Below are 23,573 nucleotides of genomic sequence, written 5' to 3' on the forward strand. Positions count from 1 at the left end.
GTAGACGGGAGACCCCTTCGTTTATTTGCCGTATAACTCGGGGTCCATGTTGCAAAGTGCAATACGCCCGTTCTTTTACTGCGAGACCTCCGCGCTCGTGGGCAACGGCGGCGGCGATGGCGACGTCGGCGAGCACGTCCGGCGAGTGGCTGGAGGGCGCCCTGCAGGAACTGAGGGGCCGCACGGGGAGCGCCCTGGAGCTCGACGACGGCCTCATCTCCGGCCTCGTCTCCTTCTGCGAGCTCGCGCCTCCCCCCGACGCGGCCGACTACCTCGCGGTCCGTACCCCCGCCACACGCCCCTCCGTCACCGGAACGATAGCGTACAGCACATGATCCGTATCGCGTCGCGCTTGGCCGTCTGATTTGGGCTTGCTGCGCGTGTGCGCTTGTTTGACGCGGCGGCCTGATCTGCATCCGGTTGGGGGTTTTCTCAGATTAGGGTTTGTGCGGTTTTTAGTAAATTTGGCTAACGTTAGGATTGGTTTTCATGTCAGATCAACCTTCGGAGCTTGAAGATAATTGTTAGTAGTTTCGATAGTCTGGTTGCTGCGTTGTGCCACTGGCAGTTTGCTATTTCTGGTTGAGGGTTGTCTGCTGGTTTTAAACTGATGAATGATCAAAGCGTGCCATGTTAGACTTGTATGCGGCTAGTGGAGAACATGGTGCTTAAAGAATCATATCGTCATGAATCCCATTTTGTAACCTAATGTGCTGTGAGTATGTTTCGAGCATCTTATCTGTTCTATTACTTAATATATGCATATGTGCATGTTCGCTGGCAATCTAGAGCTTTGTAGTTACATCTTTAAGGGAAACTTAGGCTAGTGCATAGTTAGCCTGCCCTTATCTTGCTGATCTGATCGACACATGTATTGTGGTGTATGATGAAAATGATTTGCTTTCTTGTGAGCATGTACATTGACTATTGGTTTGGCAGTGTGTCTGCATGTCTTTTGCGGAGCATCTCGAATAGTTGAAAGGATGACCTGGGCACATTCAGCCCAAATACCATCATGATGAAACTAATGTGTGCCCTTGATATCCGTACTCCAGACTGCTTCTTCTGAGTGACACCATTGCTTATCAGCTTATCATGTTTTATATTATGCACACGCCATGAATGTGGAAACTACTGTTACTTAGGTGAAGTAAAATGTTGATCGCTCTATGTGTTCAATTCTGCAGAATATTGTTGGAGCAGAAGCTGCGCAGGACCTCATTCAGGAGTACTTGCAGAGGAGGGGCTACATTGATCCCTCAAAAGGAGCTGGAAGCTCGCAGTCGTCTAACCTCCAGCCTTATTTGAAGCCATCTGCTGATGCAGCAACTGCCCAAACAAAGAAACAGACACGTACACAAAAAGATCCAGCATCTTCTTCTAGTCAGAGTTCCAAGAGTCAATCAGATGCTGCTGAGACCCATGCTGCCTCCAAGAGAGGTCCAAAAAAGAAGGGAGGAAAGGCCATCTCGCTTGCTGAGGCAGCAAAGGGTTCTATTGTCTTCAAGCAGGGGAAACCTTGTTCATGCCAAGCACGGCTGCACAATCTTGTTAGCAACTGCTTATCATGTGGAAAAATTGTGTGTGAACAAGAGGGCGAGGGACCATGTAGTTTCTGTGGCTCACTTGTCTTGATGGAAGGGAGTACATATGCAGGTTTAGGTGATGTTGGAGTTCCTCTTTCAGACACAGAAGTTGCAGCTGAAGCTTATGCAAAGAGGCTTGTTGACTATGACAGGAACTCTGCAGCAAGAACTAAAGTTTATGATGACCAAAGTGACTATTTTGAAATGGAAGGAAATAGTTGGCTCTCATCTAAGGTAATCGACGTTTGATTGTTTCTATTTCATTGTTCCATCCATCTCATCCCTTGTGGCTCATACTCATATATATCCACTCATTCCGATTCTTTCCCATTTGTTGATCTTCACTGTCCTTTATTTTAGTGATTAAGTCATACCGAAAGAATTTTAGCTATTAACCGAAATTTGCATACGACACCTAGCCATAATGTGAAAATTTATGTTTATATTTTTTATAGGATTTATTTATGCAATGTATTTTTCTTTAGTGCTCAGAATCAGCCCATTTCAGCAATCAACTCTAGAGTCATTTATTCCTAAAAATTATGCATATATCATCTATTTTATGCGTATATATGATAAAAGATGTAATTTGATGGATTAGAGAATGATAGGATGTTATGTGACTGTTTTTTAGGATATTGAAAAGCAAGTTGTTCTAATTGGATGATATATACAAAGACATTTATTGCAGTTCTCTGTTTTTCTTGCTTCAGGAAAAGACAAACCTAAAGAAGGTGCACGACGAAGCTCAGGATGCAGCTGAAAAACAAAAGGGGAAAGTGACGGTCACATTTGATTTGGTGGGCCGTAAGGTAGTAACTCGTTCCTGCAGGCTCGGTTCACAGTTTGGAAGCTTTCAATAAGAAAAGAAACATTTCGATGCCGATATAATTTTGCAAGTATCTTCTGCAGGTAATTTTGAACAGTGATGAAGCAGCAGAGTCGGAATCTGACCAAGGGATCATGAGACCACTAGAACAGAAGCATCAGGTTCAACGCATACAGCCCAGCCCCTCGATCAGAGAGCAACCAGTCTTCGTTGAAACAGGACCTGTGAAGCCAAGAACTGACAGGGTAAAACAGAGCAAGAAACTCGGAAAGAATGGCTTGTGCCTGGAGGTAACCGGAAGGGTGCAGCATGATGACAAGGATCCCCAGAGCTTTCTTGGTGGCAAGATGAAGAAGGGTGATCATCTCGCGTACAGTTCCTTCGGTCAAGTTCGTGAAGGTGATGACTATGAGTGCTCCCTTGATTTTGATTGAGTGGTAGCTGCGAATTTTGATGCGCTCGAGTGCCTTCACATTGTACTTAATTATCCCATTTCATACGGGTTGGATTGTGGTCTGGTCAAGTTTCCAGCTAGAGGTATTTTGGAAAGTTGTCAGGCCGGGTAGGCTTTGTGGGGTCTTGAACCTTATAAGCAGAAGGTCAAGCACTGAGGTTAAAAAAATTATGACCCTAAATCCAAGTATTTTATCAGTAATGTTGCCTTGTTCTGGCCAAAGTATGTTCTGGATCGGCGAACTCTGTAGTGCTATCTGTACAATCTTGCACTTCAAAACGGCATTTGGAAAACAGCAACTACGCCACGTCTTTCGTGAATTTCACTGGATAATTTACAGGCAAGCTCTTGCATTGTCTACCCTTTATTTTGAGAACTGCCCGTTAGGCATTTTATTCGTTCAAGCGGATCATATCTGATTGAACAGGCTCAATCAGAAACTCAGGGATTACATCAAAAGTACACTGATTAACATCTAAGGAAAAGGAGTGTAGCAGAAAGCTGAGCGGCCACATTGACCTTCCTATACAAGTGTAGACAAGTTTGAATCCCTGAAAACTCGAGACATAAGACCACATCTCTCTGAAAACTTGCCATCCGACGCACATGTCATCACCTTGCATCCACAAGTTGCAAAGGTTTTGACAATCAGACTCAATTATTACATGAGATAACGATTTGTCCATAGTTAGTCACATAGCATCACGGTAAGGAGAACAGCGTTTTGGCTCCCGAGCCCAGCTGCTCCTGCTATCTATACCATTCAATAGAGCATCGTGATGTGAGCCAAATTCAGTTTTTGAGGAAATACCACAGCCTATACGCAAAAGAATACATAATGTACTGACATGTACCACGTACAGGAAGCCAACTGTCAGGCACTCAGCGTCCTCCCTTACGTCTCTCTCTCACCGTAATAATGTCTAGCCGGCTGCTGCCTCCGTAGCTGACCTCTCCCTCTGCTCTGGTGCCAGATCAAAGCGTCAATCCATCCTTCTCATGTGCAGGCCTGCAGGCGACTGTCTTGTCCCCGGGCAAGCTGGTGTGGAGGTGCAGGCCGTGCAGCACGCTGCGGCAACAAACACGAGCTAGACGAAAGATTGAATCCATCGTCCTGATGAATTCAATTACATTTACGATTTTTTATTTTGGGAGTAGTTCGCATGAGGTTTCGCGGGTTGGCTTGTTGCGGGGCGTCATCCGCGGTGTCGGGCGTTAGGTGTTTGAGTTCTAGTGTGGGCTTGGCCCTCGATGTATCGGTTTTCGCTCAGTTTTCCGGCAATTAACTGGGCAGCTATCTTCTTCTTAATTAATGAAAAAGGCAAAGCTTTTACCTCTGTTTCGAAAAAACCCGATAATATAACGTGCTGAGATGCATTAGCGCGTTGGACAGGAGCACTATGGATTCAATTCCTCTTCCTCCATCATGTTTCCTTCTCTCACATATCTGTAGTGCTACATGCCTACGTCTGGGCAACACGGCTTCACCGACGAGCCGGTGACGGGGGCACCTAGTTAAGAGACTAGCAGCGGCTAGCTTTGTCGCGCCTCGTCCTGTTCCAATCAGGGCTGATACTATTTGTTGGGAGGTGCAACTCTGGCTCCAAAAATTTCTAACAGGGTCATCTTCTCCGTCTGCTCCGGCGTGAGCGTGCAGGACAACCGCGTCCACGACGGACGCGGCAAAGGCGGCTGCGCACCGTACGGGGGAGCCTACATGGAACTTGGGTAGTCGTCTACACGTCGCCAAACGGCGGGCTATCGAGGGCAACTTGCCGTGCGAGCGCATCGCTTGCAGCAGTGGTAGTGTCTTCGCCGCCACCGCCGGCGTCCAGCCGGAGGTTCAGGCGCCTGAACACGAGGTGGTGCCTTCGCGCCTGTGGCGGCGATGGCGACTACCAGCATGAGCACACTTAGCAGGCTTCTTGCGTCAGGTCAAACTGCTAGAGCTGGTGCGCCTCCACTCGTCGTGAGCGTCCATGGCAGCAGCGCCGACGGCCGTCATGGGGGAGCACGCGCAGGAAATCATGAGAACACCCCGGTAGGTAGCGAATAAATGAACATGGGCCATGCGTGGGTTGTCCTTCCCAAAAAAATGACTAATACATCCATATACGGGAGTAAATACGTGCGTCATTCCTAATCCCGAGGCTGACTCACGGCATAGATATCGAGAGCATCTCAGCTCGCGCACCAAATTGCATTTCCGCACGGTAAGCCAATAACTCTGAGATAAAAGGATTATCTGTATAAACGCATGGTTGTGTCTGTCACCGACAAGTATTTCGAAGGTTCTAAAAAGATGAGCGATCATGACGCAGAACTGGCAAAAAGTTGTCGAGGACGCCATGATGAAAGAAGATGAAAAGACTCTGTTCAGGTTCCTTCAGGTCAACATGACCAGTGGTCTGATGCTTCATTGGCCCATGTGATGAACCCTGATTGAATGGCAGACTATGATATGTATGTAGTATCCAGTATGAACTTATGTGTTAACGGTAGGTGTTATGCAGTAATGAACTTTGTAGTATCAACTTTTGGGTCTAACTGTATATGAAGATCATCCACCTTGTATTTTGTGACCTACTTGGCATGTAAATGTACATATATGTGGCCTGTAGTGTAACCATCCTGCTACCCTCCTTCAAAATGTACTAGCTTGGCAATCAATACTGCGATTTTGCTATTTTTTATTCACTACACTAAGGGCTACGATACACTCAGCTCATTTCACACCAGAATATAAAATATGCTATTCTGAGACTCTAAATCAAATTTTCAATCCAACATTTATATTTGGACTAGAATTTTGCCCAACATTTGATATATGGTCGTAAAAATATGACTATAATGTCAAAATGGTGTTTCTTCTTTTAGTAGAATTTCGAAAAGATGCAATTTCCTGAAAAGCAAATTTAACCCTTTTTCGTGTGGATTGCATGTTAGTTTCATATTTTGACCAGAATTTCATCAAAATTACGAATTTTGCACGTAAAAAAGGATAAAATTTATGAAAATCAGCATGCTATTTTCAAATCTAAAAAATAAGGGTTCTGTTTTGATCGAAATGCTAAAATTTCAGCACAAAAATATTATATATTATTTAAAATGAACATGCTTATTTCTGATTTGAAAACCAACATTTTTCAAGAAAGCATGATTTCAAAATATCCCCCATTTTTTCATATTTCGAAAATGAAGTTTCTATTTTAACCTGCATGCTATTTACAGTTCTCGAAAACGAGGGTTCTATTTTGACCAAAACACTTAAATTTCAGCGCAAAAATATTATATATTTTTTAAAATGAACATGCTTATTTCATATTTCAAAATCAACAATTTTCAAGATAGCATGATTTCAAAATAGCACCCATTTTTCATGTTTCAAAAATGAGATTCCTATTTTGACAAGTATTTGATAAAAAATATTAATTTGGGCGTAAGATAATAATTATTTTTAAAGAAAATTAATACGCTATTTTTAATTTTAGAAAATAAGGTTTCTATTTTGAAATTTTGAAAACCAACACTAAATTTCATGTTTCAAAATGAGAATTTAACTTTATTTTGACAACAAGTATGAAATTTGACTATAATTTAATCAAAATTCAAAAAAACTGCATGACAATGATAAAATTACGGAAAACCTACATCACTAAAAATGCATTATTTGATGGTTTCCACATTTCAATCCGTCCCTCAGGAATACTCAAAATACGGTCACTAACGTCACAGGAGTGGATCACCACATAAGTGCCAGCAACGCATGGCCCAGTTGCATATGGGGTCGCAAAAATTTCATTTCGGGAGAGTATAAGCACCGTACTGATCCACTAACACTGTCTACCCTAGCAATGAGATCATGCGCCGCTACATTTTGCAGTCGAGGAACCAAGATCATGCGCAGAAGCACTACCAATTCATGTTACTCGGGACATTAATAATACAATTCTAGCAAGAGTACATATTTTTCTTGTAAAAACAACAAGCATGTAAAGACTATAGGCAAAACAGTGGCCTTCAGAAAAGCCGCCTGTCGGCTATATATTTTTAAGTTAACAGTTGGGACCGACATACACGGTCCAAATGGCTTTCTTACTTTATACACACCACTCACCGAGACTCCCTGGCCAACGCCAACCCTAACAGAATCCGGAAGCACAAACAGGGACACGTCTCAGAACGTTACACTCAGGGCAATGACGTAAAGTACGTAAATAACATGGCTCTGCAGTGGCAGCAGACCATAACTCCTTTGGTGATTCGCGCAAGCCAGCAATCCAATGTAGCCGCAGCCGCCAGCCGGTCGCTCATCGGCACGACATCTTCAAGGTTGTGGTTCGTGCTGGGGCGTGGCAGGAGAATCTGGTGCTATGGTGAAATGCACTCCTCTTCCTTGCCCAGACTGAAGGATGAATGCCACCTCAGTTGCTGCCAACGCAGCTGCCTCCTGAACATAAGTACCGTACAAAACAGCGAGCAAGTTAGTGGTTACATAGGCTCAAGTGCAAATTTTGACAAGGAACACATCAAATAAGAAAGACAAGATTTGGTAACTCAACTTCAAACAACTCATATAGGATAACAAAGCAGATCTAACTGAATTCAGAGCTCAAGGAACATGGCAATGCAGCATTATAAGGTGTTCCAAACAAATGCAGAAGCAGCAAAGAAAAGAAAGATGCATATGATGGCGGTGATGTACTAACCTGTCGATGTCTGCGACGCTGCAATATACTAATTGCCCAAGCCATTATATAGAATGGGAGAAGAAAACCAGCCGCACGCAGTAAGAAAAGCTGCCAAACAATGAACCACAGATATGAATACTGATGATAATGTGCGGAGAGATGGTGCCTCTGGCATATCTTAAAAGAGTATTCCACTTACTGAAAACATTGCTGAAGTGTCATCATCGTCTTCATCAGTTAGAGTCAATGCATGCCTCAGTAGTAGGAGAGCCATTAACTGAACACAGGGGAAAACATAAATAAGTAGGCAACAAACATGCTATTACATGTTCAATAAAGGTAAATAAATCTGCAGACTGCAGTGCAGGAACTCACGACAAGAGCAGCAGATCGGCAAAAGGCAGCAGTGCTGGCATTCGTGGCTGAATAATCATCATATTCAGCTTCCATAATGTGGTTTTGTGCTACTGCCAGGATCCTAGGATCACGCAAGTCAAATGCTGTACCAGTAATGGTCCAGCCACCACTGCACACACCAAAAAAGGAGTAAATAACAATTGAATACTACTCCCTCCGATCCAAAATAAGTGTCGTGGTTTTAGTTCAAATTTGTACTAAAACCACGAAACTTATTTTCGATCAGAGGGAGTATATATAAACATGACACCAGACATACAGAATAAAATGACTTATGAAGTAGAATCAAGTATCTATGTCTTGAATGCTACAAAATTATGCCATGCCTTATATCGATGGTAGTTTCGTCAGGATGGGGTCTGGGAGGTGCAGTGTACCCATGTTCATACGGCTGCAGTAAGGTAATTTCCAACATCAGTTCAGAGTCATATCTGGTGGGACGGGCATACTTTATAGAACATCTAAAAATAAATTCACCTCATGGCAGATTTCACATGTGACATCTCCTTTCTCATTGCACCATCTTTGTACACAAGCCCTATGCGCATACTGCACAAAATAAAATATGTGAGAACATTATCCATACACTTTACCTAGGGAGAGACCCAAATTTCATATAAAAAGATGAAGAAAATTAGCTTCATAAACATATTGGACAAGCATGGCAACAACCCAACAAGAATCAACTTGGAGATCTATTAGTTAAGGGCATAAGGACTGGCGTGGACACAGATGGAACAGAGAGAAAGCTTGATTCCATTTTTCAGGTACAAATATAAGAAAAATGTATGATTTGCTGGGAGGGAGATCACAAAGAATAGAGCACTACTAAGTAGAAACATCCAATCTCGTTCAGGTTTCAAAGAATCGTGACATATCAATCCAGGATGAATCACATTTGCAAATTGCCTATTGTCTATCTTAAATGGTCCATACGCACGTCAAATGAATATGCTCCAAAGCATGATGATTAGAGAACACCAAGAGGAATCTTCAACAAAATATGGACGCCAAGAGAACTATGCCATGAAGGATAAACAGTACAACAATATAACTACGCAATGAACTAAGCTCTGAGATAGGAAAATCAATGATTTTTTAGTCAGTTCTTGTTTAACAAGATATACTTAGTACCTGCTAAGTTGATAAAGCTGCAAACAATGAGATAACTGAAATATTATGAGAATTATGCTGCTTGTGGTGGTAACATGAGCACAATATTTTGGAGTTTTTTTTTCCAAATGTCTTTGGAAAGTTAATCAAATCAGTGTCCCAAGTAATAGCCGACATTTGAAGGATAGTGTTGACCCCTAATCAAACAAATAAGAAGGCCAGATTGACTAACAGAGAACCACATAGTATAAACTACCAAACAAATGCTCTAAGGAGCATACCAAATAGATATATAGGTAAACACTGGTGCGACAAGTTAATCTTGTCAAATCACATATGCTTCCAGATAAATTGATCAAATGCGAATTAATAACAATAAAAACTTCAAGTAACAAAAACCAGAGTTTATTGAATGATGTGAACCTTTACACTGCCGGTGCAAGCACAGGGGCTCTCCAGGTTCTTAATGTCATCTTCCTCCTGACAAATACGGCACTCCGTAATCTGCAGAAGAGGTTCTTCTTCAGGAACCATGCTGTCTCCAACTGCAAAAAAGGAATGCCCTGTAATGGGCAGTGCAGTGGTGTCCCTCGATGAGGAGCTCTTGGGTGCTCCAGTGATCTCAATGGGTTCAGGCACCATTAGGCGATCAACATTCAGCATTAGATGATCCTTCACCATTTCTACTAAGTAACAAATTTTCAAACAAAAGAACTCTTTTAAAGATCCTGTTAGATCTGCTCAGAGTCCGGAATCTGATTGCTAAATAAATCTTAGCGTCCTGGTAGGAAGAGAAAAAAAAAGGAGTCAACAAATGACATGATTTCTTATAAAAACACTCACGAAAGAATAGGCACGTAACAGCTGAAAACCTACAATTCAACAATTATGAAGCGGATGAAGAAATTTTCCTATTTCCACAATGAGGGACCAGCGTCCTTGGTGAGAGATAAGAGGCACCAAATATTAGAGGTCCACCTTTCTGCACGAAAGTTATGCTTTCAGTAACAACAGGAACTATTAACTTACAACGAGACTCAAAATGAAGCAATCGGCGAGTTCATAAATAATGTTTCTACTTTCCACAAACACTCTAAACCGCTTACTATATGTAAAACAACTTTGCTCTCCAAATAGCAGTGTCCATCCCAACCTTCTCTAGAAATACACATGTTTTCACAAAGACTGGAAGACTAAACTTTGATAGTTTTCGTCAAGCTGGCCTCGCATATACTCCCTCCGTAAACTAATATAAGAGTGTTTAGATCACTATTTTAGTGTTCTAAACACTCTTATATTAGTTTACAGAGGGAGTAAATCATAGGCAGTGGAAACCAATATAGTAAAATAATGGATACTAGCAAAAGAAATTAAAAGCATAGCATTTCTATCCTCCCAAATTCTAATCACAGAACGACATTCCCAGCACAACAATTGTACAAATGTATCATATGCACCGCTTGTGCCAATAAAAACCAGCCTGAAGCCTATCAAATTACTATGGCTAAAAACTGATGAAAATGCTGTTTCACCCAATCTGGGTTGATGAGAACTTAAGGATGCTCCCACCATCGTCCTCAATTTTAGAGTATGCAGGACGAGGGATGTAAAGACTAACACGCCAATAATCATGTCTCCCTAAGGAAACACTATCTAATACAGTAATACTCATCTACACCAACTGCATAGAGCAGAGCGCGCCCCAAAAAAAAATTGCAGGGATTGAATCAGTTTCCTCGCACTCCTTTTGCCCTTTAGACAGCGAAATGTCGCCTAAACCATCAAACCCAAGCACGGATTCGAGCGAAACGAAGCGCACCGACAGACTCCGAATCCCCAATCGCGGAGCCCCAGCGCCACAATCGACCACTATCGCATCGAATTCGCCGAAACCTCCGCCCGAATTCAACGAAATGCCCACGCCGACGACCGATCCCGCGCAAATTAACGCGGCTACGGAGAGACCGCAGGACCAAATCTCGCCTCCCCCCGCGCCAGAATCCCAGCGCAACGCGACGCGGCAGCCGATTCGGAGAGAGTAAAATCGGGGGAAATGGGTGCGGGGGAGGAAGGAAGGGGGGGGGGGGGATTTCGTTACCAGGGGTAGAACTCCCAGCGGCCTGGTGCGGGCTCCGGCCTCCTCCTCCTCCTCGATCTCGTCCCGTGCGGTGGGCGCTGCCAATATATGCCGGCAATCACGACGGGGGGCTGCGCCGCGGGGCCCACGGGCGGGTAGGTCGCCTTCCACACAGCGCGACGCGCGGCCCGGCCCTACCTGCCAGCGAGAGCGGGCAGCCAACCAGCCACAGCCTGCGGCGCCCTGGCCGTGCGGCGTCGTTCAACAAGAAACGAATAATAAAATACACTAGAAAAAATTATTCATATGTGGGTAGTATGAAAAGAGAGCAAAAGGCGTGGGAGAAATTATTTTTATTGGGTAGGTTTGGCGCTCACCCGGGCAGGCACCGGCGCTCCCTTGTAAATGGCGAGGGGGGACGGGCAGCCCCTGGGAGGTAGGAGCCAATATTGGGAGAGAACGACATGTTTACCACATGCCCGGGCTTTTCTTGGCGCGTCCCTGCAATAGCATTGGTTCATGGACACGTTTGCGTGGGAAATGCTATTATGAGGATGCCATGGTTCTATTTTTTGCAAGGGAAATAGTGACGTTTGAATTTGTGATTGTCTCCATTCAAATGTGCATTCGTAACGATTTTTTTGTCAATGTGCGACGTTGTTCTTTAACATGAAAATACATCAAATTGAGGGATTGTTTTAACACAACACAGTCAAAGTCGCTCACATACACGAGCATGCACTCACACCTATAAACGCACGCACACACATCCTACCCTCACGAGCACCTCTGAGAGACTGAGCCGACACATCATCTTAAGATTGACGGAGTAGCCACGGACGCCTTCGTAGCCGACGGAAACATCTACTCCACTGAACGCACATCGCCGAAATGGCTGAAGGAAATTCAGAAATAATGCGGACACAAATGTGAGTCTAGGACTTATACTTTGGTGACTGTTCTCCTAACCATCCAACCACATATTGGTTCACAAATTGAGAGAAATTGCTCAACATAACCTAGGCCCGTGTGAACTCACTTCTAAAAACTTTAGTGAAAATTATGTTTCTATGTTTTGATAATTCAGGAAAAATAATCACATGTGGAGTATAGGAAATATAAGAAAGCTAGTATATTATAGCTTTCTTATGGCCATCTGAGCCCCGCGTGAAAATACTTGTAGCTCTCTTATGAATATAATAAATATAAGACATCACAAAAAATATAATAAAGATAAGAAAGCTATAATTATCGTAACTTCCTAATTCTTTAAAGTAATCACAATTAAAGGGTTAAAATTTTAAAATTATTTTATGCAAATTGTTTGATTTCTATAATTGAATTGTATACAAGTTTTTCTTGAAGATTCTTCATACTATATTTGAGACCATTAACACCCCCCCCCTCCCCCCCAATTTGAGTCAGACATCTTTGAAAAATTCTTTTTTTCCCTACGATACAGTCAAACAAATTTCAGATCAATCAATCATGTCAATTTCAAGTGGACATGATACTGTAAACCTACATTTCTCTTATTCCTTCAGTTTTTTATCTCAAGCTGTCCATGTGTTTTCTTCAGTGAGTTCTTATCTGATTTTTTCTTTACCCGGCAATCAATTTGCAAGACTGACATTCGTTGAAGATGGTTCAAAATAAATCCCACATAGTTTCTTTTCTCACAAACAGTACCGCTGCCAAGGAGATCCAGATAAATAGATAATCTACCCAACTCTGGCCATTGTTGGTGATCAGATTGTTGATGTGGGATGTGGAGTCTCCGATAATTAAGATAAACAATTTCTGCACGTTCGTTGGCTACCTTGACTTAACAGTGTCCATTTAAGTTTATAAATAAGAAACTTGGGTAAGTTTCTGTTTTGAGGGAAAATTCCAGAAAATTTAATAAAACTTGGTTGTTCAGTTATCAGCATAGTTGCATCCAGAGCATTACTATGCATACGAGGAATTTTCGTACTACACTATTCCATCACCCTCCGATGGAATGACCAGACCAATATCCTACACAAGTACACATGATTGTATTATCATACTGAGATTCTACTGAAGATGTTGGACGCAAAGCAATTTCATTTCATCAATGGTTAGACGTGGCACAATCAACATATACAAACGTATCATCAGGTAAAGAATGCAAACTATGTAATCATTAAGCATAAATAAGCGAATTCCCATCAATAAGTTCACATTTTCTCATGTTGAGATTCAATTCATGGACAAGGCTACAAGCCCGATCATATTCTGGGCAAGAATCATCCCCAGCGATAAAGCGATGCACCAGCCCTCCAACCTCGATGCAGCTCTCACCTGCCATCTTCTTCATCCCCCCTTCCCTCATCACCCTCCTCGCCTTTGCCGCCTCGTCCCACGATCCAACATCGCAGTAGATGTTTGCGACCATCACATAGTTCCCGCTTCTCTTGGGCTCCAGCTCGAGCAATCTCTCCTGCACCTTCCTGACAATGTCAATGCAGTCCTTGGAGCTGTGCATCTGGCAGGCGCCCAACAATGTCCTCCATACAACTGGGTCAGCCTCGAGAGGCATGTCCATAACAAAATCATAAGCTTCCTGGAGGCGACCGTTACGCCCTAGGACATCGACCATGGCGCTGTAGTGTTTCATCATTGGCTCGATCCTGTATACATGCCGCATTTCATGGAAAAACTGACGTCCCTCGTCGACCAGCCCAGCATGGCTACACGCGCAGAGCAGCCCGAGAAATGTGACATAATTGGGCGCAACAGATGCACCCTTCATCCTTTCGAACAGCTTGAGCGCTTCCCGGGCTAATCCATTCTGTGCAAACCCCTGGATCATTGCGCTCCAGGTCCAGACATTCCACGCCGGCATCCTCTCAAACAAGCGCCAGGCATAACTTACCAAGCCACACTTGGCATACATGTTCACTGCCGCCGTGCCAAGCTGAAGCGTCATGTCCAGCCGCCGGGCGACGACCTGCCCATGCGCCCACTTGCAGAGCGGCAAGTTGCCAAGCTCAGCGGCGGCGGACATCATGCACACGAGCGTGGTCTGGTCAGGCTCGAACCCGGCTTCTACCATCGCAGAGAACAGGCCAACGCACCGGTCGTGGCAGTCGTTGTCCACGCAGGCAGTGAGCGCCGTGTTCCAGGACACCACGGTCCGGCGCGGCATTTCGTCGAACACCTGCATGGCGCGCGCCGGTTGGCCACAGGCCGAGTAGGCGGCCATTAGGGCGTTTCGTACGTAGACGACGGCGCAGTCCAAGCCGTCCTTGACGGCCTCCGCGTGTGTGGAGGCGACGAGGGGAAGGGATCCCGGTGCGAGGCGCGCGAGGGCCTTGAGAACGTGCGGGAGCGTGTGCGCGTCAGGGCATAGGCCGCTGCGGCGGAGGTGGACGAAGAGGCGGGCCGCTGCGGCGGGATCGGGCGAGGAGGCGAGTGGGGGGAGGAGGAGGTTGAAGAGCGCGAGGGGCGGAGAGGGGAGGGACAGGAGGAGGCGCTGCGCGTGGTGGAGGTGGGGAGAGGGCAGGGAAATGAGGCGGCGGAGGAGGATAGGGCCGAGGGAGGGGAGGCGGCCTGAAGTGAGGAGGTTGGCGTGGAGCTGCCGTATTTGCTGCACGGTGGCGGCGCCGGCGATGAGAGCGGCCAGGGAAGTGGCCATGCCATGGAGTGCTCGTGCTCGTGCTCGACGCCGTCACGCCGTTTGCGCAGGTAGACCGCGGCTGGTTTTGTTGGGCTGGGCTGGGCTGGGCTGGGCTGAAATGCCCCAGTGGTCGGTCCATAAACTCCACCTACTCCATTTTGTTGCAACTCGACCACAGTTTCAGAAGGTTGGACCGCAACTACACCCCTGTTGCAAACCGACGACCACTTCGTCCACTCCAGGAGAGCACCTCCGCTGCCGGTCCACTCTCGTTGCCACTCGAGCAAGATCCTGCCAGCGGCGGCGATGTCCATGCCAACGAGGTCGGCTGGCAAGTCGAGGAACAGAAACGAAGCGGTCACGACTAACTCTGGGGGCATCGCGTCCTCGTGCAGGAATAGGCAGACGCGGTGGTCGCCGGTGGGTGGGAGCAAGCGTGCCATAGACGACGACATGATAGGACGAGGAGTCTGGCGTCATCGATGAGAGGCCTAGCACTTTCTTGCAAATCGGCTGCGGGAGCAACTCATCGTATATGGCTGCAGCGCTATGGAGGCGAGGTAGCTGAGCGGACGTTATGGGGGTCAGGAATATTGCACATCAAAGTCGGCGCAATCGAGGCGACAAGGAGCCCGACAGCAGGCCTGCCGATAGGCCCACCTTATACAAAACGATAGGAGGGAGCTTGAGGGAAGGGATAGACGTCCTCAGATCATCTTGGTCCCAAGATTATGACACCAGTGATCTCTCTTTGTAAACCCCTAGCCTTCACCGTGTACTAAAACCATAAGCGCGCCTTGCTGCGCCGTTTTACTTTTCTAACCTTTATTTGTTTGATTGCTAATTCATGAAGCAATAACGGTAAAAGGGTAGTGGAAGTGAGAAATACTTGAAAGTTGCGGCACTGCATCAAAGTATATGGCTTCTAGTTTTCCATATTGATTATTCATATGTGTATTAGAATCAAAATAGAAAGAACATATCTGAAATAAAAGCAATGCTTTGCATTGACTAAACAGAAAAGGGAATGAAGCATGTTTATAGCGACCTCTAAGAGGAAGAGACAGAAATGGGAGGATCAAGAGATAATAGTACAAGTGATTGATCTATGTACATAAGCATCCCGGTGACAATTAACCAAATAATTTTCATAAAAAACTTAGTTATCATCTTGTTTTCTTGTTTAGTTCCAATTAAGTTCGGTTAGAGACCATACTCCTTACGCTTGGAACCATATGCTAATTAATACTCCCTCCTCTAAAATATAGTACATACTTTGTTTTGAAAAGTGAAGATCCACATGTACTTTAAAAATTTATTTATTTAGTACTTCTGATATTGATAGTTTATTCTAGAAACTTAGTCAAACATGGACTTTTGAAAAAAAACTAATATACATTGCACTGTCAAACAGAGAAAGCATAAAGCATGCCATGTATAAACTGTCAGAGGCTGTTAATCCACAAGCGCGGACATGGTACTCAAGCAGTGAAGCATGAGGCTTTCAAATTGAAACCTTACACGCTAAGATAAAATCCTTGTATATTCTCCTACTTGTTTAGCCCCGAAGTGAGCGATATTGAATTTTAATCAGGTTGCCAAAGAAAGGATGTCAGACGGAGAGGAAGGAGGTACTGGGAATCATACTGCATACCTTGTGGACCATGGCATGTTGACGAAGGCGAGCAAGTTCTGAAGACGACAGTCGTCCCTGTCCAGCACCGTTGCTAGTCGTGGTGGCCTACCTCGTCGGCTGCTCCTCCAGGCCATGAGTGTCGTTATTGTTGGACGCTAATTACCGCACAAATAAAGGGGAGAAAGAGCGATGGTTGCACTACTAGGGAAAAGGCTAGCAGCAGCGCAGGTTTTAGGTGTATCAGTAGCGCGGAGACCGGCGCTACTAATAAGGCGCTACAGCTAACACGTAGCAGTAGCGCGTGCTCACCAGTGCTACTGCTACACAAGTGTAGCAGCAGCGCGCTTAATGGAAACTCGCTACTGCTAATAGCTATAGCGCGCTTCTCCTGTGCGCGCTACTGCTACTACCGCGCTGCTGCTAACTTTTCTCCACTCGCTACTGCTAATTTTAATAGTTTTTTGTTTTTTTTTCGGCATATTTGTTTTGTATTTGAACAGGCTTTATAGAAGAATCTTTAACACATACAAATGCCTGCGAGACCACAAATGTAATCATAGCATATACATACAAATAGTCTCATCATAATCATCATCCAACACAAAGTGGTATCTTGTCATCATCTCGAAAATAGCGATACATGCAAGTCTCGAATACTTGCAACTACAACGTCATCCATCTAAACAAAGGTATACGCGAGAAGAGCTATCACTATGAGTGAGAGCGAAACTATGCAGTACATGAGGTGGCGGTTACGAGTCCTGTCTCGCGCTAGCGTGAACCTCAAGTAACTAGCTTCTCCTTCTTGTCTGCTTTTGAAGCCTTTATGGCTGGCGCCCGAGAACCCATTCACTTGCGCCTGACACTCATGCCACTCGTTGTACACCCCCGGAACCTTCCCTTTGTACACGACATAGCACTTCCATCTCGCCATCAAGAAACAAGGTACCTGTTAGAGATGCATGTTCATGAAGAGGATGTACAATCATATATATGCAACAAAATATACTAGAGCAACACCCAAAAAGAAAGGGTTAGCAACTAGATGCAACATACAGTACGCAAATTAATTAACTAGAGGTACGCAGGTCATCGTACGCAAACTAACAAAGTAGCATTACGCAAGTTCGGCAGGGACCGTGGACATCATAAAGTTTCATCGCTACAAAAAGTATACAAGTTCAACCGACACATATCATCATCATCGGCATCATAAAATCACTAGAAGTTTCATCCTTCCATATCATCGAGGATGGACCCTAACTTCTTGAACGTCGTGAGGTCTAGACGTTGCATGCCTATGCGAGTTCGGACGTTAGCTCGCGATATAGGGCCGTGGTGGAACATCCCCTTCTCATCGACGACTTCTTTCATGATGATCGTCGCAATGTCGCTTTGGATGCGAAAGAAGTCATCTCTAAGTTTATAATCCGCTTCTCCATGAGATTCTAGCCACTTGTGGACATGATCATCATTTCTGCTTTTCATGCGAAGTTTTTGGTGATCCGTGTTGAAATGAATCATGAGATGGATGATGTAGAATCCATCCTTCTTACTTGGTTTTGGGACATGGATGCAGGAGAAGTTAGTTTTATGCGCGAAACCCATCTTCTTGTTCCTTTGTTTCCTAATCTGCATGTGGCCACCTCTAATGCTGAAGCCTTGGAGAGCATTATCTAGAATATTCATTATGTGGGTGTAGTCTTTTTTCTCGTAGTCTCTGGAAGGGTCAAAATACACGGCGTGGGAGACTTGCGGGTAAAGAACGATAAGGACGGCGCGCCCGTTGCTGCGGGGAAAAGACACCTCAAATTATTCCCCATATGAGAGAGAAGGAATGATTGAAATGTACGAAAGGGTTGTCCGGAACTGACTTACTTTGGATGATAAGGCACGAGGACAATTTCCCGGTCCTTATTCTGTACCATGAAGTTTTGGAGGTACTCCCTAGCAGTTTCACGCTCAAAGTCGCTGAGACTCAAGAAAGACTCGTGCATGTAGTACGAATCCGCCACACAGATTTGCGAGACTTCTTCACTCTTCATGACGGAGCTCATATGTAGCGCAAAAAGGCAGACGATTGTAAAATCGAGCTGCCTTGTCAGAAACATCTCAAAGATATGGTCAAACCGCAGGAAGAACACCTCCGCGGGCCGTGTGTCGACGTAGCACTTCCCCTCAGGCACATGAGCTGCATATGTCGGATATCCTGGATCCTTTGAGGCTAGTAGGCTTTTCTCAGTCGACAGCACATGGCCGTGCAGTCTCCTGAGATCCCCTGATAGTGCCTCCAGCGGTTTCGGCGGTAGCATCGGCTCGCCCGTGAGATGGAACATGGCCGCACCTTTCACGGGTACACGCTCTTCAAAGTGCATCGTCTGGCTGCTTTGTGCTCTGGCTTGTTTGAAGGCAGTTATCTTCCTCGATCTCTTCCTCTCCTTTTTCTTGGGCACACCTTCCAAACCCTTCCTTAATCCCTGCCCCAGGGTTCCCGGGCTAAGCACTGTACGACCCCCGGATAGTTGAGACTGTGTTGAGGCGACATCTTTAGGCGTGTCCTCTGAGGAATTCATGAAGAGAGACTTTTTGCAATCCTTCCAACGACCTTCCTGCCCGGGCATATCATCAATTGAAGGCAATATGCCCTAGAGGCAATAATAAAGTTATTATTTATTTCCTTATATCATGATAAATGTTTATTATTCATGCTAGAATTGTATTAACCGGAAACATAATACATGTGTGAATACATAGACAAACAGAGTGTCACTAGTATGCCTCTACTTGACTAGCTCGTTAATCGAAGATGGTTATGTTTCCTAACCATAAACAAAAGAGTTGTTATTTGATTAACGGGATCACATCATTAGGAGAATGATGTGATTGACATGACCCATTCCATTAGCTTAGCACCCGATCGTTTAGTATGTTGCTATTGCTTTCTTCATGACTTATACATGTTCCTATGACTATGAGATTATGCAACTCCCGTTTACCGGAGGAACACTTTGTGTGCTACCAAACGTCACAACGTAACTGGATGATTATAAAGGAGCTCTACAGGTGTCTCCAAAGGTACATGTTGGGTTGGCGTATTTCGAGATTAGGATTTGTCACTTCGATTGTCGGAGAGGTATCTCTGGGCCCTCTCGGTAATGCACATCACATAAGCCTTGCAAGCATTGCAACTAATGAGTTAGTTGTGGAGATGATGTATTACGGAACGAGTAAAGAGACTTGCCAGTAACGAGATTGAACTAGGTATTGAGATACCGACGATCGAATCTCGGGCAAGTAACATACCGATGACAAAGGGAACAACGTATGTTGTTATGCGGTCTGACCGATAAAAGATCTTCGTAGAATATGTAGGAGCCAATATGAGCATCCAGGTTCCGCTATTGGTTATTGACCGGAGACATGTCTCGGTCATGTCTACATTGTTCTTGAACCCGTAGGGTCCGCACGCTTAAGGTTTCGATGACAGTTATATTATGAGTTTATGCATTTTGATGTACCGAAGTTTGTTCGGAGTCCCGGATGTGATCACGGACATGACGAGGAGTCTCGAAATGGTCGAGACATAAAGATTGATATATTGGAAGCCTATATTTGGATATCGGAAGTGTTCCGGGTGAAATCGGGATTTTACCGGAGTACCGGGAGGTTACCGGAACCCCCCGGGGGTATATGGGCCTTAGTGGGCTTTAGTGGAAGAGAGGAGAGGTGGCCAGGGCTGGGCCGCGCGCCCTTCCCCCCTAGTCCGAGTAGGACAAGGAGAGGGGGGCGGCGCCCCCCTTCCTTCTCTCTCTCCTCTTTCCCCCTCTTGAATCCTATTCCAACTAGGAAAGGGGGGGAATCCTACTCCCGGTGGGAGTAGGACTCCTCCTGGCGCGCCCTCCTCCTGGCCGGCCGCACCCCCCCTTTGATCCTTTATATACGGAGGCAAGGGGCACCCCTAGACACACAAGTTGATCCGAGTGATCATATTCTTAACCGTGTGCGGTGCCCCCTTCCACCATAGTACTCGATAATATTGTAGCGGTGCTTAGGCGAAGCCCTGCGACGGTAGTACATCAAGATCGTCACCACGCCGTCGTGCTGACGGAACTCTTCCCCGACACTTTGCTGGATCAGAGTCCGAGGATCATCATCGAGCTGAACGTGTGCTAGAACTCGGAGGTGCCGTAGTTTCGGTGCTTGATCGGTCGGGCCGTGAAGACGTACGACTACATCAACCGCGTTGTGCTAACGCTTCCGCTGTCGGTCTAAAAGGGTACGTAGATCACACTCTCCCCTCTCGTTGCTATGCATCACCATGATCTTGCGTGTGCGTAGGAATTTTTTTGAAATTACCACGTTCCCCAACATCAATATCCTCATTAGCATGCTGATAGCCCGATTCGTCATATGGTTGACTCATCAGATCTATGTCACAGTCATACGCGTTTGTATTGAGGAAACCCATAGGGTCGACCTCCGTCTCATCATCCATCTGCTCTACATGACTGATTACATCAGCCGTACTATTGCACCCCCTTCATCACGTCGTCCGCCGCTCTCACTTGGCACTACAGGAGCTAGTAATTGCGTAGGCGGGGTGGTGGTCTCCACACATGCTCGTTGATGTGTGGTTATTGGTGTGCTCTCGGCCGGCTCCAGACGAATAAGATTCTTCGGCCATAGCAGCACCCAACCCTTCTTGTTTCCAATCCATGCCAGGGTCTCGTCGTCCTCTCCCATGGGATATACCGGAGGAGGCAAATGCTCGTGCCCCGATTTCACACTGGACAAGTTAACCCTGAAGTGCCCAGCGGGGATCGGCTGGTTGTGGAACGTGGGTTGCATGGGGTTCATTATCATCCCCTTTCCCACGTCCACCTTCTGGCCTTTGATCAAGTAGAGTATGGTGCACGGGGTTTCTTCGCCCTGCAAACACATATGTCTGTGGCGTAAAACATCCGAAAGGCAACGAAAATGGAATATTCTACACATATATATGTGTGTGTGTGTGTGTGTGTTGGTGCGACATGTAATTACCGTGACGGCGTCGAGCTCAGCCAAAGACGAAGGCCCACCTAGCGCGCCAGAGACTGAGGACGGGTTGCTATGAGCGGGAGCGACCGCGAGAGGAGGCCCGGTTGCGTGAGCAAGTGATGGTGCGGTGTTGTTGTTGTTCATGGAGTTGCTCCCGACGAAACTAGGCATCGGGAAATCATGTATCGTCTTGTCTGGATTTTCCTTCGTCTAGTTGATGATAGCTGGAACCAAGTTAGTAGCGAAATCATTTCTGCAGGCAGTTACAGCTGCATTGACTGCCTGTTGTAGCTACTCATTTTTCTCCTCGGCTGTTTTTTCCGCGTCCTCAGCTGCTTTTTTCTTGACCACAAGCTTCACCTTTGCGTCGATGTCTGCCTGACTAAACTTCTTTTCTGCTTCTTGGCCTCCGGGCACTCGTTGAAAAACACCTTCCACGTGGCGCCGTCTCCAGCGCCGTGCACACGACCATATTGCGGCCGCTGGCCCAAAGGGAGTCCCTTAAGTTCGTTCAAGGCCCGGTTGAGAGGGGTGTCCCACTTGGGCCTCGTCGGAGAAGTAGGGCTTTCGACTGCAAGCTGGTGATGCTTCTCCAGTAGTCTAATCAATTTCCTCGTGATCTGGTCCGTGTAAAACCCTTTTTCTCCTTGTCCCACTTGTAGCAGGCCCTGATGAAGTCACGCTCCAAGGGGTTGGTGAACTTCGCGAAGGGGTCTGGGAGACCCGCGGCTTCACGTTCCGCGTCCTCCTTATCCCATATGGGCCTTTTACCGAGGTAGCCACGGCTTCCGAGGCGATGCTTCCCCATGTTCCTTTGCTGAAGGCTCTTGAATTTTGCAGCCTTAGCCTTGGCTGCCTCGGTAGCGCAAGTGTCCTTAAACTTTTCGAACTCCTCTTCCATAAGTGTCAGATTTTCCTCCAGAATCTTGGAGAGGGGTTCCTCAGCCTCAATAGCTCGTTTCACCCTCCCTTTCGAGGAGGCCAAATCATTGCTAAACATGCCCATGGCGTGATTGTTAATCTTTTTCATCTTCGGATCATCCCACGGTTGTTCTATGTTATCATCCCAGTCGAGGAACTTGAATCTCTTGTGCAACTTCGTTAGGAGCAACTGCGTCAAATATTCTTTACTCCTTAAGTCATCGTCGTTGATGCTCGCGCATTCCCGTAGGATGCATCCTAATTGGTTCCCATAGCACTTGCGAGGTTCTTCTGGCTCTAATGGCTCAAACTTGCCAGGTGCCATCTTTGTGATCACAAGTCGTCCAATCCCTAGTTTGTTAGGTTTTTGTATCCTCTGCTTCTTATGCTTCCTCTTTTCGGTAGCGGCATCGGCGCCGGTACCTTCCTCGCCGGTCTCGGCGCCGCCATCGGTGTCGACGCCGTCGGTGTCGATGTTGGCGTCAGTACCATCATCGAGGCCGACCTGCAAACCTTGCTTAGCAGTCAAATAGTCGAGGTACTCTTGTTCACCCTCATAATCCATCTCGTCTGCATCTTGGTCAGAAGGCCCAGTTTCTTCGTTGTTCGACATGTTTCCTATGATTAAATGTCCTCGTTTATTTCTAAAAGTATGAATAAATGAGAAATGACATAAAAAGAAATCCATGTGCCAGCACTCGGTATGCCAACTATGTAGCACAAATCATGCCTTTATTCACGGCAAATTTCGGCATGACCTTTGCTAAAAAATGGACATATCGAGCGCCTGAAATTCACCGGAACAAAAATGAATCAACATTCCGGCGTAACATAGGCCACTCGGATCATTTACCAAAATTGAACCAAAACATCACATGTCCAAATGACATGTTCAAATTCCAAACATGACATGTCCAAAACATGACATATCCACGTATCACATGTCCAGTTCAAATTTGCATATAAATTTATCCTACCTAAATTTGCTTTAACAAGGGATGTTGATTTGGACAATTGCTAAATTCATAACTAAATAGATAACCTAATTAACCTACTGCCCTAACTAAACCTAAGTAAATTAACCGAAGAACCCTAGCTAGCAGAGAGAGAGGGGGGGTTTACAGAGGGTGCAGGGGCGAGGAGGCATGCCCGACGATGGCCGAGGTTGG

At 45.7% G+C, this 23,573-nt stretch overlaps 3 protein-coding genes across 3 annotated transcripts; 1 reads left to right on the forward strand and 2 right to left on the reverse strand.

The window, feature by feature from the left end:
- Positions 1–45: 45 nt before the first annotated feature.
- On the forward strand, positions 46–3,070 carry LOC125509489 (activating signal cointegrator 1). Its single transcript, XM_048674471.1, has 4 exons — positions 46–278; positions 1,188–1,820; positions 2,300–2,398; positions 2,499–3,070. Exons 1-4 carry the CDS (start codon positions 117–119, stop codon positions 2,847–2,849), a joined length of 1,245 nt encoding a protein of 414 aa, XP_048530428.1. The 5' UTR covers positions 46–116; the 3' UTR covers positions 2,850–3,070.
- Positions 3,071–6,862: 3,792 nt separating this feature from the next.
- Positions 6,863–11,403, reverse strand: LOC125509494. The gene is made up of 9 exons (XM_048674476.1): positions 11,189–11,403; positions 9,967–10,072; positions 9,514–9,871; positions 8,455–8,526; positions 8,304–8,368; positions 7,936–8,086; positions 7,760–7,837; positions 7,579–7,668; positions 6,863–7,319 (listed from the first exon to the last, which is right to left on the reverse strand). The coding sequence occupies exons 3-9, from the start codon at positions 9,769–9,771 to the stop codon at positions 7,197–7,199; spliced, it is 837 nt and encodes a 278-aa protein (XP_048530433.1). The 5' UTR covers positions 9,772–9,871; positions 9,967–10,072; positions 11,189–11,403; the 3' UTR covers positions 6,863–7,196.
- Positions 11,404–13,302: 1,899 nt separating this feature from the next.
- LOC125509493 (pentatricopeptide repeat-containing protein At2g36730) lies at positions 13,303–14,890 on the reverse strand. Its single transcript, XM_048674474.1, has one exon. The coding sequence runs from the start codon at positions 14,826–14,828 to the stop codon at positions 13,335–13,337; it is 1,494 nt and encodes a 497-aa protein (XP_048530431.1). The 5' UTR covers positions 14,829–14,890; the 3' UTR covers positions 13,303–13,334.
- Positions 14,891–23,573: the final 8,683 nt, after the last annotated feature.

This window comes from Triticum urartu, chromosome 5 (assembly GCF_003073215.2).
Source record: "Triticum urartu cultivar G1812 chromosome 5, Tu2.1, whole genome shotgun sequence".
Taxonomy (NCBI): domain Eukaryota; kingdom Viridiplantae; phylum Streptophyta; class Magnoliopsida; order Poales; family Poaceae; genus Triticum; species Triticum urartu.

Coding starts and splice junctions, on each gene's coding strand:
- LOC125509489 (XM_048674471.1), top strand. CDS start 117: ATGGCGACGTCGGCGAGCACGTCCGGCGAGTGGCTGGAGGGCGCCCTG. Junction 279..1,187: donor ACGCGGCCGACTACCTCGCG/GTCCGTACCCCC, acceptor TCAATTCTGCAG/AATATTGTTGGAGCAGAAGC. Junction 2,399..2,498: donor TTGATTTGGTGGGCCGTAAG/GTAGTAACTCGT, acceptor TATCTTCTGCAG/GTAATTTTGAACAGTGATGA.
- LOC125509494 (XM_048674476.1), bottom strand. CDS start 9,771: ATGGTGAAGGATCATCTAATGCTGAATGTTGATCGCCTAATGGTGCCT. Junction 8,527..9,513: donor CTTGCACCGGCAGTGTAAAG/GTTCACATCATT, acceptor TATTTTGTGCAG/TATGCGCATAGGGCTTGTGT. Junction 8,087..8,303: donor GAAACTACCATCGATATAAG/GCATGGCATAAT, acceptor TGGTGTGTGCAG/TGGTGGCTGGACCATTACTG.
- LOC125509493 (XM_048674474.1), bottom strand. CDS start 14,828: ATGGCCACTTCCCTGGCCGCTCTCATCGCCGGCGCCGCCACCGTGCAG.